This window comes from Lactuca sativa, chromosome 8 (genome assembly GCF_002870075.4).
Source record: "Lactuca sativa cultivar Salinas chromosome 8, Lsat_Salinas_v11, whole genome shotgun sequence".
Taxonomy (NCBI): Eukaryota; Viridiplantae; Streptophyta; class Magnoliopsida; order Asterales; family Asteraceae; genus Lactuca; species Lactuca sativa.
Window position 1 is genome coordinate 28,082,002 of NC_056630.2, and position 22,915 is coordinate 28,104,916.

General features: G+C 34.9%; 5 protein-coding genes across 8 annotated transcripts; 4 read left to right on the forward strand and 1 right to left on the reverse strand.

The window, feature by feature from the left end:
* The first annotated feature begins 711 nt into the window (after positions 1–711).
* On the forward strand, positions 712–3,936 carry LOC111913209 (glycerol-3-phosphate dehydrogenase SDP6, mitochondrial). Its single transcript, XM_023908929.3, has 6 exons — positions 712–1,208; positions 1,768–2,241; positions 2,372–2,703; positions 2,783–2,943; positions 3,044–3,302; positions 3,420–3,936. The coding sequence occupies exons 1-6, from the start codon at positions 833–835 to the stop codon at positions 3,717–3,719; spliced, it is 1,902 nt and encodes a 633-aa protein (XP_023764697.1). The 5' UTR covers positions 712–832; the 3' UTR covers positions 3,720–3,936.
* Positions 3,937–5,168: 1,232 nt separating this feature from the next.
* LOC111913208 (kinesin-like protein KIN-UC) lies at positions 5,169–10,929 on the forward strand. Of its 2 annotated transcripts, XM_023908928.2 has the most exons (21): positions 5,169–5,345; positions 5,423–5,604; positions 5,827–5,924; positions 6,024–6,146; positions 6,270–6,455; positions 6,638–7,022; positions 7,109–7,258; positions 7,464–7,552; positions 7,662–7,874; positions 7,967–8,101; positions 8,198–8,377; positions 8,481–8,660; positions 8,738–8,848; positions 8,923–9,051; positions 9,125–9,260; positions 9,368–9,460; positions 9,538–9,663; positions 9,742–9,867; positions 9,956–10,099; positions 10,385–10,513; positions 10,619–10,929. In XM_023908928.2, the coding sequence occupies exons 2-21, from the start codon at positions 5,424–5,426 to the stop codon at positions 10,765–10,767; spliced, it is 3,063 nt and encodes a 1,020-aa protein (XP_023764696.1). In that variant the 5' UTR covers positions 5,169–5,345; position 5,423; the 3' UTR covers positions 10,768–10,929. The 2 variants fall into 2 exon arrangements, with proteins under 2 accessions (XP_023764696.1, XP_023764695.1); XM_023908927.3 differs by lacking the exon at positions 5,169–5,345 and having other exon boundaries at positions 5,357–5,604.
* Positions 10,930–12,196: 1,267 nt separating this feature from the next.
* LOC111913207 (protein FLOWERING LOCUS D) lies at positions 12,197–15,415 on the forward strand. Its single transcript, XM_023908926.3, has 3 exons — positions 12,197–14,763; positions 14,862–14,904; positions 14,990–15,415. The coding sequence occupies exons 1-3, from the start codon at positions 12,288–12,290 to the stop codon at positions 15,282–15,284; spliced, it is 2,814 nt and encodes a 937-aa protein (XP_023764694.1). The 5' UTR covers positions 12,197–12,287; the 3' UTR covers positions 15,285–15,415.
* Positions 15,416–15,725: 310 nt separating this feature from the next.
* LOC111913206 (uncharacterized) lies at positions 15,726–16,958 on the reverse strand. The gene is made up of 2 exons (XM_023908925.3): positions 16,601–16,958; positions 15,726–16,462 (listed from the first exon to the last, which is right to left on the reverse strand). The coding sequence occupies exons 1-2, from the start codon at positions 16,606–16,608 to the stop codon at positions 15,823–15,825; spliced, it is 648 nt and encodes a 215-aa protein (XP_023764693.1). The 5' UTR covers positions 16,609–16,958; the 3' UTR covers positions 15,726–15,822.
* Positions 16,959–21,019: 4,061 nt separating this feature from the next.
* LOC111913205 (uncharacterized) lies at positions 21,020–22,891 on the forward strand. Of its 3 annotated transcripts, none has more exons than XR_002857462.3 (8): positions 21,021–21,267; positions 21,411–21,484; positions 21,624–21,665; positions 21,755–21,796; positions 21,923–22,016; positions 22,137–22,224; positions 22,511–22,608; positions 22,700–22,891. XR_002857462.3 is itself a non-coding variant. In XM_023908924.2 (8 exons), exons 1-8 carry the CDS (start codon positions 21,090–21,092, stop codon positions 22,718–22,720), a joined length of 627 nt encoding a protein of 208 aa, XP_023764692.1. In that variant the 5' UTR covers positions 21,025–21,089; the 3' UTR covers positions 22,721–22,891. The 3 variants fall into 3 exon arrangements, 2 of the variants coding, with proteins under 2 accessions (XP_052622043.1, XP_023764692.1); XM_023908924.2 differs by having other exon boundaries at positions 21,025–21,267; positions 21,923–22,006; XM_052766083.1 differs by lacking the exon at positions 22,700–22,891 and having other exon boundaries at positions 21,020–21,267; positions 22,511–22,613.
* The last annotated feature ends 24 nt before the right edge of the window (positions 22,892–22,915 follow it).

A 22,915-nucleotide genomic window follows, 5' to 3' on the forward strand; every position in this document is an offset into this window, starting at 1 on the left:
TATGTGATAGTAGCTGAGTGTGGGCGAGGCCCGTATCTCAGAGATAGTGGAGTGTGGGCGAGACCCGTATCTCCTACCTGTTCAGTATATGATTGTATATACTTGTATGTTATGGTTTAGTAGCTGAGTGTGGGCGAGGCCCGTATCTCAGAGATAGTGGAGTATGGGCGAGGCCCGTATCTCCCAGCTAGCGGAGTGTGGGCGAGGCCCGTATCTCCTAAATGTTCATTATATGATTGTATGGTATGTGGTATGATGGGGGAACTCACTAAGCTTTGTGCTTACAGTTTACAGTTTTGGTTTCAGGTACTCGTTTTCAAAGGAAGGAGCCGGCTTGATCGTAGCGCATCACACTATGTTTTCCGCACAAGAGATCTTTGAGATTACACTCTGATATGGTTTTACGATAAAATGCTTTGATTATTGACACTTTGTAAAATGTTAATATTGCAAACCATCAGGGAAATCAATTTTGGCCTTATTTTATTATTTACAAAAAGCACATGTTTACACACGTGGCCAACATAATAGACTTTTTACCGACTGACTCACAAAATGGCTTTAGTGATATAAAATTTCAATGTTTGCGGGTGTAGAATGGAACTTAAAAAAAACGACCAAAGGAAAATAAACCTATAATTTATTGGACAAGATCTTGGGCAAAAAGTAACATTATCCAAGATAATTTAAGAGGCACATACACCCATTTTTTGCGTTTATACAAATCACAAGGCAAGAGCCACACCAAAAAGTACAAATCACAAGGTAAGAGCCACACCAAAAAGTCAAAAACATCCTCCATTCCTTCTCATCACGCTCTCTGAGAGAGGACATGGCCAGTTTTTTTCGCGCTCGGCGCGTAGGGGTCACGGCTGCCTCGCTCGCCGTCGCTGTAGGCGGCTCCTATGTAGCACTACGTGATCCTTACGTATCCTCTAATGATCGGAATGGCAGTGGTACAGCGCTAGAGGCAGTTCGGAGGAAGATCACAGACCCTGTTGCGGTTATACCTTCTCGTACCTTACAGGAGTCATCTCTGATCGCTGCTAATTCTTCTAACCCGCTCGACATTCTTGTTGTCGGCGGAGGCGCTACAGGATGCGGCGTCGCTCTTGATGCGGTCACCAGAGGACTACGCGTTGGGCTTGTGGAACGAGATGACTTCTCTTCTGGAACGTCGTCCCGCTCCACCAAGTTAATTCACGGAGGTACGTATTGTGGTTTTTGAATTTTTTTATAGTTATGATCATCTATGTTTGCTTTGGTATCCACTGGGTTGTGACTTGTGAGTATGAATCGATTATGTGATCATGAATTTCCAATAAGTTCCCAAAATTATTGTAGTTGATTTAAAAGCTATCAAGGCAGTCCCCTATTTAGGGTTTGGATGCTATTAATGTTATCCACAAGTTGTAATGCGTTAATGCATACATCTGTTGGGCAATAATGACCTTGATGAAGACGGTTGAGTATGGGGGTTTATGACGTTACTTGATCTGGAATATGATGAATCATATTTCTGATTTTCTGTTTACATACAAGCATATATGGGGACTGTATAGCCATTTAATGGCTGCGAAATTGGGGATTTGGTGTTGAACATAATTATTTGAAAGCTGCAAGATCAGGGTTGTTTGTACTTTACCCAATCTGAAGGCAAATTAAATTGGTTTGTAGGTTTTAAGAAGAATTTCAGTTAACATGTGGCTTTAGGTTTTCTTCATATTGCTGTTATAAATAATTTTCATTTGTATATATATCCTGTAGGTGTTCGCTACTTGGAAAAAGCAGTATTCAATTTAGATTATGGGCAACTAAAGCTGGTATTTCACGCATTAGAGGAACGAAAACAGGTTATAGATAACGCCCCACACCTATGCCATGCATTACCCTGCATGACACCATGTTTCAGCTGGTTTGAGGCGTTATACTACTGGGTGGGGTTGAAAATGTATGATCTGGTAGCAGGAAGACGCCTCCTTCATCTTTCTAGATATTACTCTGCACAGGAGTCCGCTGAACTTTTCCCTACACTTGCAAGAAAGGGTAAAGACAGAAGCTTGAAGGGTACAGTTGTCTATTATGATGGACAAATGAATGATTCACGCGTTAATGTTGGATTAGCATGCACTGCTGCTTTAGCTGGTGCTTCTGTTCTTAATCATGCTGAAGTTGTAAATTTGATTAAAGAAGATGGTGGGGACCGGATTATAGGAGCAAGGATACGCGATAACTTATCTGGTGAAACATATATATATATATATATATATATATATATATATATATATATATATATATATATATATATATTTTTTTTTTTTTTTCTTATTTTAATTTTAAAAAATAGTAAATTCTGACTGAACACTTACAGGCACGGAGTTTGAGACGTATGCGAAAGTGATAGTGAATGCGGGTGGACCATTTTGTGACTCTGTTCGAAAACTAGCTGATAAAGATGCGAAACCGATGATCTGTCCTAGCAGTGGGGTCCACATAGTTCTCCCCGACTACTATTCTCCGGAAGGAATGGGTTTGATTGTCCCAAAAACAAAAGATGGCCGTGTTGTGTTCATGCTTCCATGGCTCGGAAGAACAGTCGCGGGGACCACCGATTCCAACACCTCCATCACCATGCTTCCGGAACCTCATGAAGACGAAATTGAATTCATACTCGATGCCATTTGTGATTATCTCAACGTTAAGGTTCATTTTTTTTTTTTTTTTTTTTCTTTTCATATATATTTTTTTCTTCTGATATTGATTTATTTATTGGTTTATATAGGTAAGGCGCGCGGATGTTTTGTCTGCTTGGAGTGGCATCCGGCCTTTGGCAACCGATCCAAATGCAAAGAACACAGAGAGCATTTCAAGGGATCATGTTGTGTGTGAAGATTTTCCTGGTTTGGTCACCATTACTGGTGGAAAGTGGACTACATATCGAAGGTTAGTAAGGGTAAAATGGTCATTTAGTAAAAAGACGAAACAACCCTTTTAAGATAAGGTTGTGTTGTGTGAAAATGGTGCTAATTTAACATAAATTCAGCATGGCTGAAGATGCAGTTGATGCAGCTATAAAGTCAGGGAATCTAAACCCGAAAAACACGAGTTTGACATCAAATATACGACTTGTGGGAGGAGAGGGGTGGGATCCTGCGTTTTTCACAGTTCTAGCTCAAGAATACGTACGGATGAAAGTTGCACATAATGGGAAAATTGTTCCTGGAGTTATGGACACTGCAGCTGCTAAACATTTGTCCCATTCCTATGGCACCATGGCTGAAAAAGTAGCTTCCATAGCTCAGGTTTTGAAAACTTTCATACTTATCATCTATAAGACTATTATAACATAACTAGTTAACTACTACATTATTGCTGATTTATTATTCAAAATTCATTTGGAAATATTATTTTCTTAATAGAAAGAGAATTTGGGGAAACGGTTGGCCCATGGGTACCCGTATCTTGAAGCTGAGGTGGCGTATTGTGCACGAAATGAATACTGTGAATCTGCGGTTGATTTTATCGCGAGGAGATCACGGCTTGCTTTTTTGGATACTGATGCAGCAGGAAGAGCACTGCCACGTGTCATTCAGATATTGGCGGATGAACATCGTTGGGATAAAAAGAGGCAGAAGGAAGAGTTTCAGACTGCAACGCGTTTTCTTCAATCTTTTAAGTCGTCAAAGAATGCTCAGTTTTATGATGGGAAACATATATAATCATATGTCTTTCATCACTCAGTTTGATTTCAAACCTTTAAAAGTTTACACAATGATTTTATCTGATTGATTGTAGTATTATATTATACATTAATCATTCAGATGAAGATTAAGAAGATAGGTCAGGTCTTTTATATACATGTATTCACATTAATTTAGAAATATACATGTATTCACCTATCAAAATGTTTAATGCCAGAATAAATCAAAGTTCTAACCCTCTTTCGTATATTAAACTTTCATTATTTATTCAACAATATCAAACACAAAAAAATGGATCTTGTAATATGTATTATTTTAAACTGTTTCCAATAATTTAAGAATGTTTTAAACTATATATTATTCAATGTTCAATGAAACAATGAGTTGTAGAGTCTGTTCACCGAATAACGTGTAGATTTTAAGGTTACTGTCGTCTATTATTAAATCAAACAAAATTTCAACATAATCAAAAGGACAATAATTCCAAAAAAAAATAGAACTTAAAACTTTTTGTTTAATAATAAAAGTATCTATGGTACTTGGTCTCAATAGTCAATAGTCATCTTGTGTACCTGTAAAAAGGTAATGAAAGCCAAGGTGGCAACACAGTCTAAGCATGTGGGTGGGGAGGTTGATACTCACCATCACATGCCCTCCATTATTGCCATGAATAATTCTACATACATACATGTCATCTATTACTACATTAGCATTTGTAATATTATATCTCATTTTATTTTATATTTTTAAAATATCATAGTCATAGAAGCATTGGATAAGTTATTCTATTTGAGAAACTTAAATATTTTGATTTGGTTTTTGTAAATTGAATTTATTATGAGCTTTTAAAGATCAAAAGCAAGGACAACGGTTTAGTTTTTCAAATATAATGCTGTAATAAAAGTTTTTTTTTTTTAACATACATAATATATTTTTGTTACAAGTGATCACTTTACCTTCAAGTAGATACATTCCACTAATTGGTTTTGATGATATGAGAAACTTTTTCTTATCAAAATTTATACATTCGATGTAATAAATACTCCATAAATAATTATAATTTATATTTGTTGCAAATTATTAAAAGGTTTTGAATGCGGATACGTTTGACAACTAGTTTTATTAGAGTTTTTAGAAACTTTTAACTTTTGAAGAAAAAATCAAAAAAAATACTCAAATTAAAGACAAAATTTCATTCGTAAGTATGAGTTTCAGCTTCTATTTTAAATAAAAACTCATATGTTATAATTTATATGCATATAAAAGTTACAATTACAAATATGTGATACAAGTATCCATACAAGTTATAATTACTAGTTACCAATTACCAAATTCTTAGTTACCATTTAATGGCCTTGGTTAGCTGATTTTGGATAAACATAGCTTTTAATGTGATGCTAAATTTGGTAAAGGGGAAAGGGGGGAAAGCGACACAACAATAATACAAACGACAAAGGCCCCCCCCCCCCATAGAAATGGAAGGCGGGAACGTACACACCACACACCACACACGCACGACCGCCGTCCAGCCGGCCGGCCGGAGTTTCAACGGGCAAATATTCTCTCTCTCCCTGTCACAATCACGAGTAATTGTTTATGCTTGGCACACTGTTACAATCGTGCCGGCCTCACTCCTTCTGCCAGGTATGCATGTATATATATGATTTCTCTCTCTAAAATTCAGAATCGAGGACTGAAGAATTAATGGCTTCCGGTGTCAGAATGCTGAACAATGGTAGTAGTAAGCATGAGAAACAGCATGTTACGCCACCGCCTTCTGCTAGAACTGTTGGCAGCGGAGGTGCTCCCTCCGTTCGCTCTAAAACACCGTCTTCTTCCGCTTCCAGACGTTCTGTTACCCCCAATTCTCGTTCTCACACTCGGCAGAGCGACGACGACGCAGGTACTTCCTATTTATCTATCTTCATGCGCATTCGCACTTAGTTATACTTCCATTCGTGTACTTTTGGGGATGATAATGGAAATGGAAAATGCGTGATGATTTGTGTTTAGAAATGTATCAGTTGCTGCTGAGTTTTGCATATAAGGGTTTCTATTTCGTCTGACATGTACTCCATTTGTTTCAATGAACGAATTATGAGTGTTGCTTGTATATAATACGCAGAACCTGGAAGAGTGAGAGTTGCTATTAGACTACGACCAAAAAACACAGAGGATCTTTCAGATGCTGATTTTTTCGACTGTGTAGAACTTCAACCTGAGGTGACCAGAATATTATTTTCCCCAATTTTCATTATAAACAACAGTGTCCTCTGAATTTCTTGAACTATGAATGAATAATGATTGCTTTCTTTCAAGCAGCTTATGAAACTGAAGTTGAAGAAAAACAATTGGAGTTCCGACTCTTACAGATTCGATGAAGTATTTACAGAATCTGCTTCTCAAAAGCGTGTCTATGAGGCAGTAGCAAAACCTGTAGTTGAGGTAAGTGAACATTGCTTGATTTTTGAAAACTTAATCATGTTTGTTTGACAGATGCCAATATTTTGAACACTGTATTCACATATTTATATGTCATCATCAAAGCTCTTGTATTTACTTGTGCAGGGTGTGTTGAATGGGTATAATGGAACAATTATGGCGTATGGTCAAACAGGAACTGGCAAAACTTATACACTTGGCAAATTGGGAAAGGATGATGCATCTGAGAGAGGAATTATGGTTAGGGCTTTGGAGGACATCATTGCTAGTGCATCTCCAGCATCTGATAGTGTGGAAATGTCCTATCTACAGGTATTACTAAGATCTAGTTATTGCTTTAACTTTTATTATGAACATACATACCATAAGTAGTAACTTCATAGAAAGATATTCTATCAAGAGGTGATTTATACTTCTTCTGTTACCTGTTACTTATCTACACATTGTTTATCTGTTAGATCAGCTTCAAAGAATTGACACATAATTTGTAACAGATCTATATGGAAAGTGTTCAAGATTTACTTGCTCCAGAAAAAGTCAACATTCCAATTGTTGATGATCCAAAAAACGGGGAAGTCTCAGTGCCTGGTGCAGCAGTTGTCAAGATTCAAAATCTTGACCATTTTTTGCATTTACTACAAATTGGAGAAGCAAATCGGCATGCAGCAAACACAAGAATGAACACTGAATCTTCTCGTAGCCATGCAATTCTTATGGTATCTGTTAGAAGATCTGTTATTGATAAAGAAGAAAACGACACATCTTTTCAAGGGAAAGATGATACAAGTGTGTTAGTTGGTGGCCATGTGATACCAACTGTTCGAAAAAGCAAGCTGCTTATAGTTGATCTTGCAGGTTCTGAACGCCTGGACAAATCTGGTATGTTGCATATGACCTCAAATACTCGACTTTTATTAAATCTGGTGTATAAATATTAACCACTTTCTGAAAATTATATGTTTCAGGGAGTGAAGGTCACTTGGTTGAAGAGACAAAATTTATAAATCTTTCTCTTAGTTCCCTTGGAAAATGTATAAATGCATTGGCTGAAAATAGCCCTCATATACCAACAAGAGATTCTAAGCTAACAAGATTGCTTCGTGACTCTTTTGGAGGTAATTCTGCTTTTCTTTATTAACTCATTAAGCTGTTTGTACAGATTAAGTAAAAAAGAAACAACCATATGTAGCTTTCCAGATTAAGTGCTTAACCCATTAAGCTCATTAAGTAAAAAAACAAACCCTTATATCAAATTATGAGTGCTTTTCTGTTCTTTTGTATCTACCTACTTCTTGCTAATGAAATTATGAAACCAAACAGGCTCTGCAAGAACATCTCTAATAGTAACAATTGGGCCATCTTCTAGATACCATACAGAAACTGCAAGCACCATAATGTTTGGGCAAAGGGTAAGTTGGCGTTCCAAATGCTATTATTACTAATTTACTATTACATTTTTATGATTATAAAATTGCATTGTGATGATTGTTAATTTGTGACACTTATATGGTTTATCAGGCCATGAAAGTAGTAAACTATGTAAAGTTAAAAGAAGAGTTTGATTATGAAAGTTTGTGTCATAAACTTGAGAATCAAATTGATATACTCACAAAGGAGGTGGACAGACAACAAAAATCCAAAGCAGACAACACATTAAGATTGGAGAATAATCTTAAAGAGTGCCAAAATAGCTTTGAGGAAGCTCAAAAGTCATTAATTGCAAGGTGTGAGGTACATTTCTCTCTTTCTGGCATATTTCCAGAAGTTGACTCACTATTTCTAAAACCTTTGACCTTTCTGAATTTTTTTACATTTGGATTCAGGTGTTAGAGAAGGATAAATCTCAACTGGAATTAGAAATGAAAGATGTTTTAAAGGAATTGAATTTTCAAAAAGATCAGAATGAGATAGTTTGTAAAGAAGTTGAGCGTCTAGAAAGAAGCTTGAAGCATTGCGAGGTAATAAAAAGTAGCTATAATTTTATTTATTTTTGAGTTTTTGAGTTCTTTAGTTTTTGCCACAAATATTTAAAATTATTTCTTGAATGCTAGTAGAAATATGAGGTTGAAACATCAACATACCAGAAAGTACTTGCAGACACAACACAAATGTATGAGAAGAAAATATCCGAATTAATGTCACAGTTAGATGATGAACGAGAAAGGTCAAACAACATTGACCAACAGTTAAATTCAATGAAAAATCTACTAAGTGGTCATGAAAAGTCAATGGAGGTTTGTGTTACATTTTTAAAAGTGTAAATAATGTTGGTATTATTACCTATATTTTTAAAGATGCAAAGCTTATTATAACTATTTGTTTTTGTTTTTCTAATAGCAATATGAGATTGAATGTTCTACATACCAAAAGGCACTTGCAGAAACCACTCAGATGTATGAGAAAAGAATTATGGAGCTGGTTATACAAGTGGAGGATGAACATGAAAGATATGTTGGTTTGGAAGATGACATGATTTCATTAAAGAAAGCTTCAAGTGATCATCATAGTTCACTACAAGTAAGTTTTCAAATTAAATCAACATTTCCAATTTTAACTAGGGTTCTAAGTTGTATTTATTTATTCTTTGGTTGCAGGAGATTGACACTCTCAGAAAGGAACTACAAGAAATGTCTCAGCTTCATGAAGCAGCTCTTGATGAACTTGAGTTAGTGAAAACAGAATATAAAAGTTTATCATCAGAGAAGGTAACAAAAATGTGAAGGAAAAAAAAATGATAAATTACTCATGATTCATGACACCGTTTTTATTTTTATTGTAGGATAAATTAAGCAATGAACTTTTCACTGTAAGAGAAGCCCTTTCACTTGAGGAGAAACGAAGGAAGGCAGTTGAAAAAGAGCTAAGTAGTATAAAAAATGCAGTACCCGAAAGCGAGGATGACTTTGAGGTATTTTTTTTTAAAAAAAAATATATATTTTCCATGTTGGATATATTGGGGATTATATTTAAATTTTTAATAGGACAAGAGACCTTCCATGAAAGAAAATATTGCACGAGGATCAACAAATGGGGCCCCCTTGGGTCTACACAATTCAAACAAATCAAGAGAATCAAATTCTTTTCAGCGTACCACTATAGCTAAGATATGTGAAGAAGGCAAGTTTTTGCATATACTTTTCAAGATTAAATCTTGAAAGCCTTTTTTTTTTTTTTTTAAAAAATTATTACGGAAAATTAACTACTTTTTTCTTTGTATATTATAGTTGGGCTTCAAAAGATATTGGCACTATTGCAATCTGCTGATTTAGATGTCCAAACACACGCAGTGAAAGTGGTGGCAAATCTTGCTGCTGAAGGTAGGTTTTGTTGAATGATCTTTATCTGTGTATTATGTAATCTAATCCTCTTAAAATATAAAATATTATTTTTACAGATATAAATCAGGAAAAAATTGTACAAGAAGGTGGTCTAGATGCACTGCTGATTCTATTAAGAACCTCCCAGAATACAACGCTACTTAGGGTTGCTTCTGGAGCCATTGCAAATCTTGCAATGAATGGTATTCCCTTAAACCTCTTTTTATATATATATTTTTGACCATTTTCTGAATGAGAAGATCATCTTTTGTTTTTGGTAGAACTGAATCAAGGATTAATTATGGGTAAAGGAGGTGCTGCTTTACTAGCACATACATCATCAAAAACAGATGATCCTCAAACTCTCAGAATGGTAGCTGGAGCAATTGCAAATTTATGTGGAAATGGTAATTAAGTAATCTCCAAATTTCAGAGAATATAAATTATTGCCTCATTTTATTCACATAAGTGACATGTTTTTTTTTACCATAACAGAAAAGTTACATTTACTGCTGATTGAACAAGGAGGTGTTAGAGCACTTTTGGGGATGGTTAGATCTGGAAATAATGATGTCATCGCTCAGGTGGCTCGGGGATTAGCAAATTTTGCTAAATGTGAAACTCGAGCAATAACTCAAGGTCAACAATATTACATAATTTTCGTTTTAAATTTCTTACATTTTTGGTCCCTGAGTATACCTGATTTTTTCAGTTTTGGTCCTTATGTGGGGTTTTTGCAACGTTTTTGGTTGCTATTCCAAGTAAAATGACTAAAATTTGCTACCAAGTTTGCAAATAAGGGCCAAAATAGGAAGAGAAAACTTTTTGGGACCAAAAATGAAAAACTCAGCTATACTCAGGGACCAAAAATGTAATTTTTCTGTTCAGTTTAAACTTAACTTTGGTTACTTTTTAAATCAAAAGGACACAAGGAAGGTCGTTCTCTTTTAATGGATGATGGTGTCCTTTCATGGTTGCTTGCAAACTCAAATACTTCCTCAATATCAACCCGCCGTCACATTGAACTTGCTCTTTGTCATTTAGCACAAAATGGTAACACACTTTTTTTTTCTTCTTCTTCTTATTTTTTTTATGAATGGACCCACAAAAAATAAAAACATTGGTATATGTGTGTTTTAATTTGGTATTTATTTTCAGAGGATAATACTAGGGATTTTGTGACAAGTGGAGGAGTTAAACAACTTGCCAGAATTTCGGTGGAATCGAGTAGAGATGATATTCGTAGCTTGGCAAAGAAGATATTGAGATTGAATCGCGCATTTCAAGCAGAGGTGCAACACGGATAGTGCAAGGTTAATTTAGTCATTCTGATGAAATAATGTACATTAACAATGAGTTGTGTAATGATATTGTAACTTGATTGTGTAAAATACTATACTTGTTGTCTATTGTATAGAACAAAAAACCATTGCAAAATTATGTTAATCTAATGATTTAGGTCATATGTATCATAATTGCAACCAATTTACAGTTTTACATAGTAAACTAATACCATATAGCAATGAACTTTACAAAAATAGACATGGTTTTTTATTTCTATCCACTATAGCAACCTAAGGGGGTGTTTGGGATTGAGTTTGAAAAGTGCTTATTGGCTTTTGGAAAAGTTAATAAGTCAAAAAAAAGTGTTTGGCAAACTCAAAAGCACTTTTCAGAATAGCTTTTCCATAAGCTTCAAAAAAACACTTTTTAATAAGCATGTAAAACGTGACTTTTTAAAACTGTTTATGGCTTTTCAACCAAAATAACTTCAAAAAGCATTTTTTAAGCCAAATATTTTTTAACTTATTGACTTATTGGTTTTTTCATTATAAAAGTTTATCCAAACATTTTTTAAAAAACTATTTTTACCATCACTATAAGCAAATAAACACTTCTATCTAAAAACACTTTTAGAGTTCCAAAAACACCTTCAAACACCCGCTAACTATATTATTCTAATGATTTAGGTCATATGTAACATAATAGCAAACAACTCACATAGTTGAGTAATAAAAGAAATATTTGGTTCCTATGTTAATTCTCTATGATGTTTTTGTTTTTTTGTTTTTTTTTTTCTGATTGCTTGCTCAACATAATATTTAAAATGTTGGACTGCTTACCATCAAATTGTAGGCTTTATTCAGTTTTCACTTTATTTTAGCATTAAAGATTTGTACTTAAGATTAGGGTTTATTTAAGATGAATTTAAAAAAAAAATGGATAATAAAAGATATTTTAAGATTTTCTCATTAAATTATGTATCTAGTCACACGTTGCAATTTTTAGATAAAAAAAGGTATATAATCAATTCATAAAACACCAAATTAAAACAAATGATCTAATTATAATTCGGTTTGTTTCAATTTTGCATGTAAAATCACATAATATTAAATTAGAGGAATGAGTTTATAATCATAATTGTAACTTTTTAAATTGGTTAGGACACGTATAATAATAATTTATTTAAGATAATATATATTTTTATAGTATACTAATATACTTTTATATTTATGCATTTCGACTTTTCGAGTCTTATTGTTATAATCTAAAACAACATAACTTAATAATATTTTTATTTTGATTGTTATATTGTATCATAAATGGATTGATAAATTGATCTTAAGAATTGGTACGTAGTTAACCCTCTTTATAACTTAAATATCGTTTTTATCAAAAATAAATAAATGTTAATTTACAATAAGATTCTATGAATATTTTAATATAATTTTTAACAGTAGCCCATTGCAATGTATCATCATCGTCCATGGCGCCTGGTATCAGTTCTTGCTGATCAAATATATTCTTTCGATTCAAATTTCCAACCATGAACCCCTCGAACGAAACCCATCAACAACAAATCCTCCCTAACGTTCACAACCCTCTGCAATTCACCATCGTTCTACCCCACTCTGACACCAATTCAAACCCTAATTCTTCACTCTCAAACCCTAGTAATGTCAACGACTTGCTCACACTCGGTATTCCTAGAAAACGAAGACGAGGCAGGCCACACGATACTCTCTCCTCCAATCAGGTATACAATTTACCTCCCGAATTTCCCAACAATCACCAAACAACACAAAATTCTTTCGGTTCTAATCATTTTGATAGAAACCCTAACATCGGATCAAATCAAGCAGCACAAGTAGGTGTATCCGATGAAATAATAGTAATCAACAAAGAAGCAACATCCGAAGCTTTGATTGCTTTAACCGCCGGGTTTCCGGCGGATGTACTTACAGAAGAAGAAATCGACGCAGGAGTTGTTTCGGTTGTTGGTGGAATCGAACAGGTCAATTACATACTGATTCGAAACCATATCATCACCAAATGGAGAGAGAACGTATTCAATTGGGTAACAAAAGAGATGTTTCTCGATGTTGTACCTTCGCATTGTAGTAAGCTTTTAGATTCTGCATATAACTATCTACTCTCACATGGATACATCAATTTTGGGGTTTCACCATTGATCAAAGATAAAATTCTGGCTGAAGCTAATACAAAAGGGAATGTAATAGTCATAGGTGCTGGTCTTTCTGGACTTGCAGCTGCAAGACAACTGATGACATTTGGGTATAAAGTTACAGTTTTGGAAGGAAGAAAACGTCCAGGTGGACGAGTTTACACCAGGAAAATGGAAGGAGGAAATAAAGTTGCAGCTGCTGATTTAGGAGGAAGTGTTTTAACAGGTACACATGGAAACCCTCTTGGGATTTTAGCCAGACAATTATCATATCCTCTTCATAAAATTCGCGATAAATGTCCACTCTATCGATTAGATGGAACACCAGTAGATTCCAAAACTGATACCAAAGTTGAAATAGCTTTCAATCAACTCCTAGACAAAGCAAGCAAGCTTAGACAGCTAATGGGTGAAGTCTCACAAGATGTTTCTCTAGGGGCAGCTTTGGAAACATTTTGGGAAGTTGACAACAACTCTTCAAATTCAGAAGAAACAAGTCTGTTCAATTGGCATCTTGCTAATCTAGAATATGCAAACGCGGGTTTACTCTCTAAACTCTCTTTAGCATTTTGGGATCAAGATGACCCATATGACATGGGAGGCGACCATTGTTTCTTGCCAGGTGGCAACTGGAGATTGGTCCATGCGTTAGCCGAAAACGTCCCGATTCTTTATGAAAAAACAGTAAATTCTATTCGTTACAGCAGTGATGGAGTACAAGTTGCTGTGAATGGAGGACAAGTTTTTGAAGGAGACATTGCTTTATGCACTGTTCCACTTGGGGTTTTAAAAAGTGGGTTCATTAAATTCACCCCTGCATTACCTCAAAGAAAATTAGATGGAATCAAACGATTAGGATTCGGTTTATTAAACAAAGTCGCAATGCTTTTTCCTAATCCCTTTTGGGGCACCGATTTGGACATGTTTGGGCATTTATCCGAGAACCCAAGTACACGTGGCGAATTCTTTCTATTCTACAGCTATGCAAATGTAGCAGGTGGGCCCGTGTTAATGGCTCTAGTGGCAGGTGAAGCTGCACGTTCATTCGAAAGCATGCCACCCACTGACGCGGTGAAACGTATCCTCCAAATCCTACGTGGCATATACTCGCCACAAGGGATCGAAGTCCCGGAACCGATACAAACTGTGTGCACACGATGGGGTTGCGACCCGTTTTCTCTTGGGTCGTATTCAAATGTTGCGGTGGGGTCCACCGGGGACGATTACGACATTTTAGCAGAAAGCGTAGGGGACGGGAAGCTTTTTTTCGCTGGGGAGGCGACCACGAGACGTTACCCTGCAACCATGCATGGCGCGTTTTTAAGCGGGTTAAGAGAAGCTGCTAATATTTACCATTTTGACACCAATCGAGCTATCAGGGGTAAAATCGAGAAAAACCCGTCAAAAAACGCGTATGTTTGCGGGTCGGTTCTTGCGGATCTGTTTCGGGAGCCGGATCTGGAATTCGGGAGTTTTTCGGTTATTTATAATAAGAAGGATTTGGGAGCGATGTGTGTTTTGCGTGTGGGGTTTGTGAAAAAAGGGCAAGAGAGTTGGAAAGAAGGTCAGTTGTATTCCAATAAGTTAATATTCCAACAGTTGCAATCGCATTTTAATCAGCAACAAGAGGTTCATGTGTATACTTTGTTATCAAGGGAACAAGTGTTGGAACTGAGGGAAGTGAAAGGAGGTGATGAAATGAGGTTGAATTATTTGATTGAGAAACTTGGAGTGAAATTGATTGGAAGGAAAGGGTTGGGACCTGGTGCTGATGATGTTATTTCTCAAATTAAGGCTGAAAGAAGTAAAAGCAAACCTGCAGTTACTGTTAAATCTGGTGAACTCTTTGATATTTTTTTTTTTAATGTATTTACAATACTGCCACTGGCGGTGATATTCAAGGACTAACATTTTTGTATTTTATTTATGAAAAAGGAACCTTGAAGCCGAAATCAGCTATGAAGCAGAAGTTGGTGAGGTTGGTTTTTTGTATTTACATCCAAATGTTATGTTACATTGTTTGATTTTTTTTTTTTTAATTTTTTAATTTTTTTGTGTTTCAGAAAGGCGAAGATATTGCGGAAAAACAATAATCAGTTGCTTCCTGTTAAAGGGGTTGGGGGTAATGATGTGGAAGTTAAAGTAGGTGGTAGTAGTGTAAGTGGAATGACCAAATTGGTGGTTAACGAGTCGATTCCAAGTGTAAATATGAATGTGGGTGAAGGGCTGATTGGTAATTTTAGCGCCTCTGCCTCTGCCTCTGCCTCTGATCCTCCGAATGTTGAGGGACTTGGTGTTGGGGTTGGGGCTGCTTCACATGATTGGGATTTAGTAGAATTAGATGGTGAAATGTTGTAAAAAAAAAAAAAACCGGGACTTGTGTAGATGTTTGAGTTTTAGATAAAGATGTATTTTTTTTTTGTTTACTTTGTAATGGGTATTTATTTAATTATTTAGATGTCTGTTTGAAATAATGATGTTTCACCTTATTTGTTGGCGTGACCTAATTTGTTGACATCATCATTTTCCGAGGGAAGCGCCAACATCAACGGTCAATTGCGTATAAAGAACAAGTAAGGACAAATTAATCATAAAAGTGATTTAGGTTATAAAACCCAATGAAACATGAAAAAGATAGACAAAATTTTTAGTTGACAACTCCCAACTAAAAGATAAGAAATGAAATTTAGATTCTTTGCGTTTATTTCAAAGAATGATAAAATCTGTTTTGTCACAGAATTTAATGATGAAAATTTTATATTCCAATTCCTACGGAATCCATGACATGAAAACCACAGGTTTAGGTTTTGGGCATTCTCTTTACATAATCTTTCTAAAAAACGATTCAGCCATTGTTTATTACAACAATTTTAAATTTACAAACTTTATTTATTCATCAATCGTCACTACCTCCTAACCATTCCTCCAGTTTGGCCTCTTTATCTGCTTTAAATTCATCAAATTTTTCAGACCTTGACAGGTTCAATATCAATTCATCTTTATCTTCATTCCCATTCTCACTTGATACAGGCAATTCTTCCTCCATTGATGATTCCGAGGTTTCAACTGAAGCCCATTTCAGATTCGTTGCTTTTAATTTTGCAGACTTGAAAGCAGATGATAAATAACTACCAGTCCCAGACATTGTTGTTGTTCCCGAAAAAGATTTGTTACTATTCAACAACCCTTTTTTCGGTTGTTTTGATGACATGATAGCTAAAGATTTTGTGATGTCTTTAACCATGTCATCAACAATAGGGAATCCAGATTCCTTCATTGATCTCAGCATTGTGATTGAATCCTCTGAATCTTCTGTGTGTAGACTCATTTCGCGGGATTTGGTCATGATGTTTTTATTGATGCTTACGAGGTTTGGAACAGCATTGTGAGTGTGTTGTTGAATGTAGAAAAGGCCCATTGAGGGTTCATTTGCTAAGGATTTGATCATGTCTCCCAACCCTTGTGAGATCTCTACAAACCCATCTACTGGTGAATACTCGTACATGTTGGTGAGGGCAGATCGTGCATCATCATCACTAACAAGAAACAGTTAAAACACAAACACAACAATATGTCAAAATTAACAAGATAAAGGTTTTAGAAGAAGGCTTTTATCAAGTAACCCTAGCGATAAGAACAGACAAAGTAGATTAAGGTTTGACGTAGCATCTTACTTGAACATAGATCGTTGCTTCGCAGACCTTAAAAAGTGAACTTGGAGAATCAATCTCTTCAAAGGCTAGAAACAGTTGCTCCAGCCTTCAACGAACCCTAAATCGCCGTTGCAGTGCGCAAAGTCAATTAAGAGCTCTAATATCGCAGGTAAATACTCTTCAAAACCGATGATCAATGTTCAAAATCAGGCAAATTCAGATTCTTCATCCATCTATGGCTTTCAAATCGCACTTCCGAAATTCAAACCATATATAGTTTCCGACTCTTCTTGGCGAAATCCAATTTGGGGCAGGCGAATGTTTGGTATAGATGTACCCATGTACCGATAGATAGAGATCGAAGGGTCTTCGCAAAACGATAATTATTATATAAATTAATTTACGTATAATATATTATCTTCTAATATTTTACATAACATTATTTTAATATGAAGTATAAAGGAATCAAGCCACTTAGTCGTATTATGAAATTATTGGAGAGACTATTGGAGAGAACAGTTAATAATAATCAATTCGGTCCCTTATCTAGGCATTCACCTTCTTAGACATCTTATGTAGGTATGCAACCGGAGCTAGCACCTCTTAGAAAATGTATTTCGGAATTAACAATAACACTTGAAAATTACTTGGATCGTGATTATATCACTTTTTTGAAATCTATAATTCGTATCTTATAACCTGAGGTTACACTAGGGGTGAGCATTTGGACCGAACCGGACCGGTTATGGAGAATATTGTGGACCGTGGACCAGACTGGATGAGTCATGTCCGTGTCCGGGACCGGGTCCAGGTCCGGGTTTTCTAGTTCTTGTACCCGTTTGGACCGGTACAATTTTAATTGCATAGAGTACAAGTCGTTAAAATAAGGTTTTGGGTTTGATAGAACTCGTTAAAACGAATATGTTGTTGGGTTTGATACGATACAACTTGTAAAAATGATTACATTTCTGTTTCATGCATAACTAATCTACCTTGATGTTATAATATTATAACTTGCAAAATTAAATTTTCAAATAAAAGCAAATAACATATAAATCAAGTTCACCAAGATCATTTTCATATGATTTATCTGTCAAAGATACATAAAATTCAGAACTATAGTCTAAAATAATAGTTAAAAAGTTGAAATATTTCAGTTTTAATAGCTCAACTTTGAAGGATTGTAACTTACTGAATATAATATCAAAATCAACAAAATTAGAGTATAAATTCATCTACAAACTGTAAACTAAATGTTGGAAAAAACCGCAGGTCAATCCGACTTAAAACGAATGAGTTATGGTTATTTAAAAAATTTCAAAGATTACAAAATTTTAAAAATCTTGTTGAAAAGCTGAAAATTTTCAGCTTTGATAACTCAACTTTGAAAGATTGTAACTCATTGAATATAATACCAAAATCAACAAAATTATAGTCTAAATTCATCTACAAACTGTAAATTAAACATTGGAAAAAACCGCGTGTCAATCCGATTTCAAACGAATGAGTTATGGTTGTTTAAAAATTTTCACATATTACAAAATTTTAAAAATGTTGCTGAAAAGCTGAAATTTTTTCAGCTTTGATAGCTCAACTTTGAAAGACTGTAACTCATTGAATATAATACCAAAATCTTCAAAATTATTGTCTAAATTCATCTACAAATTGTAAATTAGGTGTTGGAAAAAACCACGTGTCAATCCGACTTAAAACCAATGAGTTATGGTTGTTTGAAAATTTTCACAAATTACAATTTTTTTTTTAAATCGGGTCCAACCGGTTCTAAACCTGGTAAAAACCGGACCGGACTGGAAAAAAAACCAGACTGGTTTTGATGAATTCCTAAAATCGAGAACCAGCCCGGGGGTAAAAAAAAAAACGGTCCGGTCCGGTCCAATTCACCGGTCCAAATGCTCACCCCTAGGTTACACAAATTCATAAGTGAGATAATCCACAAAATCTAATTTAGATTACAAGCTTAATCCAAAACATAAAACACATAATACATTATGATGATTTGTGTTATTGAGACAGAGAGTTGATAAATATCAATTTCATATATATAAATTGTCAACCCTTTTTCCTATAACATTAATCTTGCATTTATACAAGGAATGAAAGTGGTTAATTGTTGATTACACCAAATTGGCACCAAAAGAAGGTAGTTAAGGGAAACAACTGATACGTACATCATCATGATGTCATTAATTGGTTACACCACCGCTAGGGGTGCTGCCCTTAGAAGAAGGTAGTTAAGGGACAAAACTGATGCCTACATCATTATAGTGCCATCAGTTGGTTACACTATCGCTAGGGGATCTGCTCCTTAGACTTCGCAAGGGGGGCTGACCCTAGATCCAAAAGAAGGTAGTTAAAGGACACAACTGATGCACACATCATCATAGTGTCATAAGTTGGTTACACCACCGCCACCGCTAGGGGATCTGCTCCTTAGCCTCCGCAAGGGATGTTGCCCCTAGATCCCTCCAGGGAGCTGCCCCTTGCAACCCTATACCTAGGGGTGCTGCCCCCATACCATCGTATGCCCAAGTTCACATTTAACACTCTAAGTGTGCACCCCGCACCTCCAGTCTTGGATAGTAAACTAAATCAGGTATGTCTCGACGATAATAATAATTACACTAAAATATATTGATAACACTAAAATTACTAACATAACAAAAACAACTCGGAAACCGAATCAAGCTATTAGTGGAATTCGGAACCCAACCGGTATAAGGGATCCATGTAAAATGGGTCTAGATCCGAAAATTTATTGAAATATGAGTATCATCTCATATTAATTGCGATCTGACAATAAATGTTTTATTTGTATAGATTTTGTTTAACTTAATTTTTTTGTGTAGGTTTTGTGAGTGTGCTGAATGTTAAGGGTATGTTGTGAAAAAAGCTAAAGGATTGAACTTGTTCATGTTGATATCTGTTGGATTAAATATTTAAATTGTGAAGTTCATGTTCTTAGTCTAATAGGGATCCTAAGTGACGTATGAGTTAACCCAGTTTCACTTTGTGTGTTATATAAGCTGGATTTAAGGTTGTTTCATTTTAAGAGAGCAACTTATCTTTAGATATCACATACTTTTCTCTACATCAAACTCTAGTAGCCATTGTCATATTTCTTGTATTTTTGAGTTTTAGATCAAGTAAACTAACTTAGTTTACATTGATTAGGTAGAGTAAGTTAGTTTAGGTTGAGAAACGAGTGATATTGTAGAGAGATTTAATTTGTATTTGTATCACAATCTAGTTCTAAGTAATAAAATAAATTATTTAGTCATCTTGTATGTGATGTTGCATATTTTGTTAAAATGTCAAAGTAGTTAGAATGAAACCGAATTTCAAGTTTTAGAATCGGAATACCAAAAAAACCCGGGAATTTGGTTGGTTTTAATTTGTATAGGGGTTGTTTGGTGGTGTTGCGTGATGGTGACATCGGTGGTGGAAATAAAAATAGGGAAAATGCCGGTAATAGTCAAAAAAAAATGTGTGTGTGTGTGTGTGTGGAGGGGGGGGGGGGGGTTATTTTTTAAATTTAAACATGAAAATGGATATTTCCGGGTATAGACATACATTCTGCGGAGGTAGTTCCGTGGAGCTTCGCGGAATGACAAAATCGTAAATAAATTAGTGTATTAAAAAAAACTCAAGATCCATTTCGCGGAGCTACCTCCGATGAATGAACTCATTGCGCGGAAATAGCTCCGAGGAATGGATCTTCAGATTTTTTTTTTTTCACATCGATTCTTCGAGGTTTATATTAATTCCCCAACTAATTATTTAAAAGAAAAGATTATGAAGTTGGGGAATAAATATAAATCCCGAAGAATCGATGTTAAAAAAAAAAAAAAAAAAAAAAAAAAAAAAAAAAAAACTGAAGTTCCATTCCTCGGAGCTACCTCCGCGAAATGGATCTTGAGTTTTTTTTATTTTTTATTATTATTTTTTTAATACAGTGATTTATTTACGATTTTGCCATTCCGTGGAGCTACAGTAGATTCCGCGGAGCTCCGCGGAATCCATGTCTATATCCGAAAATCCAACTTTTTGTATCTACATTTTGAAAATACCTCCTATTTTTTGACTGTTGCCGATATTTTCCCCTAAAAACATGACATAAAGTTAAAAATTAGAAAACATCTTCCAAAATAAAAAAAAACTTTTTTTATTGTTTATTTTTTTGAAAAAGAGATAAATAAAACTTTTTTATGTTTGTAGTCTTCTGAAAAACAAACAGTTTTAATAGGTTAAAAAAATTTCTTTTTTTGGCAAAAAAAACAAACACCACTTTAATAAACTTGGATCGGATATTTGAATCTTCAAAAAAGTCAAAGTAGTCAACTTATTCATATACTTTTGAACAATCTGGCAACTAAGACATAATTAGAGGATCAAATATGAAAATGCGATAAAACGAATTCCTCCATAAACCCAACAGCAACGGGATAAAGAAGATAGAGAGAGAATCGTCATCTTCATCATCGTGTCTCAAATGGCTTCTTTTTCAGCCTTCATAACTAGGGTTCAGAGCTACTCTGAACTTTCAAATCTCTCAAAACGATCTCTGCCTTCCAATGTTTTCAAATTTTCTTCATCATTTCAGACTCGAATCACGCACACTCACCACCATGGATTGAAGCTCAAGCACCTCCTCAAGGCAGCTCCTGAAGGTTTGCGCCACATAATACCACTGTTTACAGCATGTTTTACAACTTGTTATAGCAGTATCCTTCTCGATTTGCTAGTGAAATTGATCTCTACTTCAATATGTTATCGCTAATCAGAGTTTTATAAATTGAATATGTTGTTATAGGACCTCCTTCTGAGTTGATAGAAGATTCAAAGTTTGTTCCTCTAAATCCCGATGATCCTACTTTTGGTCCACCAGTAAGTTGTGGTTAGTGACTTAGTTCTTTACCATTTATTACCTAAAAATAAGTATTGTGTTTTATTTTTATTTTTTTATATATCTGATGCTTGATCGAATAAGATAAGAAATCCATAACTGTCTATCTGGCATTTGCAGGCTATGTTATTGACTGGTTTTCAAGTGGATGAGGTTGTGAAGGTAACTCCATTGATCTATTTTCTTTTGTAAAACACAATTTTTACATGATACAACTATTTCATACAGAATGGAAATGTTCATTGTTGCAGATACAAAAGTTTTTGAAAGAGTTGGATGGTGAATTTGTAGAGGTAACAGTTTTATTTTTTTTGAAGCTTTAGGCTAAAATGAAGCATTTAGTCCACAAATCAAAGGGTCTCTTGACATTTTCGGACAAATTTTGATCAGTTTTGTGTGTGTGTGTGTGTGTAATTTAGGTTATCTTTTGCACTGAAGACATGATGAAGGGGTCTCTTTGGGAAGCTGTAAATACCAAACAGCCAAACCTTGAAGCTTCAAAGGTTCACTATTGTAGGAAAAGATAATGTTGTCATTTGCATTATTTGATTTCTTTAATGTATTATGTTGTATCCTAAAGTTTTATTGTATCTTAATTTATGAGTTTAGATCAAATTCTTTGTCCTTTAACAGATTGCAAAATCTCTTCCAAGGATTTGTTTTTTATCTGGTCTTACAGGAGAGGAGATGATGATGTTCATCGATGCTTTTCCAGAATCCGGTAATTCTTGGCTAAAATTGTATTTCATTCCCCATCAACAATGCCATTGAGAGTGTCCATTTGACTTTTGAAGTCAAAACCAATTGCACTTTGACTTTTCTTGATAAATTGCAATAAAACACATCTACATTTCAGAACTTCATTGAATTTCTTTACATTTTCCACCTTTTTCTCTATTATAAATCAAGATTATCAACAAAACCAAAGAATGTGTCAATTTTGAGGTGGAAAATTAGTTGGAAGGTAAATATATTTATATTGTTGTATATGTATTGTGTGTACACAGAATTAGCAGGAGCAGTGTTTGCAGCTGTTGTACCCAATAGTGCTGATAAACCACTACAAGAGGTGATAGAAGAGATCATGGGAGATCATGAGATGATGGTATCTCAACTTTTATTCATACCTTTTTACCACTTTTATACATTTGTTGTGTGTTTATTAGTTGTTTTAATTCATTTGTTATATGATGCAGAAATCAAGAGAATCAAGCTAGAGATATCAAGATACATTGGAACTTGATTGTCAGTTGATATGTTGGAACTAAAAGAATCCAAGAGTACATTGATTTTCAATATGTTACATTGATATGCCAAATTCATAACTACTAAACACATGATGCTTCGGATATTGATTGAGATCATAATTATTAAGGGATGTTTCATCATGTATGATTGATGTATGTATGCCT

Bases quoted from the DNA above. Each gene is read 5' to 3' on its own strand.
- LOC111913209 (XM_023908929.3), top strand. From the start codon at position 833: ATGGCCAGTTTTTTTCGCGCTCGGCGCGTAGGGGTCACGGCTGCCTCG. The intron at 2,242-2,371 runs GTGAAACATATA...GAACACTTACAG, and splicing joins GATACGCGATAACTTATCTG to GCACGGAGTTTGAGACGTAT. The intron at 2,944-3,043 runs GTTAGTAAGGGT...ACATAAATTCAG, and splicing joins AAGTGGACTACATATCGAAG to CATGGCTGAAGATGCAGTTG.
- LOC111913208 (XM_023908927.3), top strand. From the start codon at position 5,406: ATGGCTTCCGGTGTCAGAATGCTGAACAATGGTAGTAGTAAGCATGAG. The intron at 9,261-9,367 runs GCAAGTTTTTGC...TGTATATTATAG, and splicing joins AGCTAAGATATGTGAAGAAG to TTGGGCTTCAAAAGATATTG. The intron at 10,514-10,618 runs GTAACACACTTT...ATTTATTTTCAG, and splicing joins TTGTCATTTAGCACAAAATG to AGGATAATACTAGGGATTTT.
- LOC111913207 (XM_023908926.3), top strand. From the start codon at position 12,288: ATGAACCCCTCGAACGAAACCCATCAACAACAAATCCTCCCTAACGTT. The intron at 14,764-14,861 runs GTGAACTCTTTG...TTTATGAAAAAG, and splicing joins TGCAGTTACTGTTAAATCTG to GAACCTTGAAGCCGAAATCA. The intron at 14,905-14,989 runs GTTGGTTTTTTG...TTTGTGTTTCAG, and splicing joins ATGAAGCAGAAGTTGGTGAG to AAAGGCGAAGATATTGCGGA.
- LOC111913205 (XM_023908924.2), top strand. From the start codon at position 21,090: ATGGCTTCTTTTTCAGCCTTCATAACTAGGGTTCAGAGCTACTCTGAA. The intron at 21,485-21,623 runs GTAAGTTGTGGT...TGGCATTTGCAG, and splicing joins ATCCTACTTTTGGTCCACCA to GCTATGTTATTGACTGGTTT. The intron at 22,007-22,136 runs GTTCACTATTGT...GTCCTTTAACAG, and splicing joins CAAACCTTGAAGCTTCAAAG to ATTGCAAAATCTCTTCCAAG.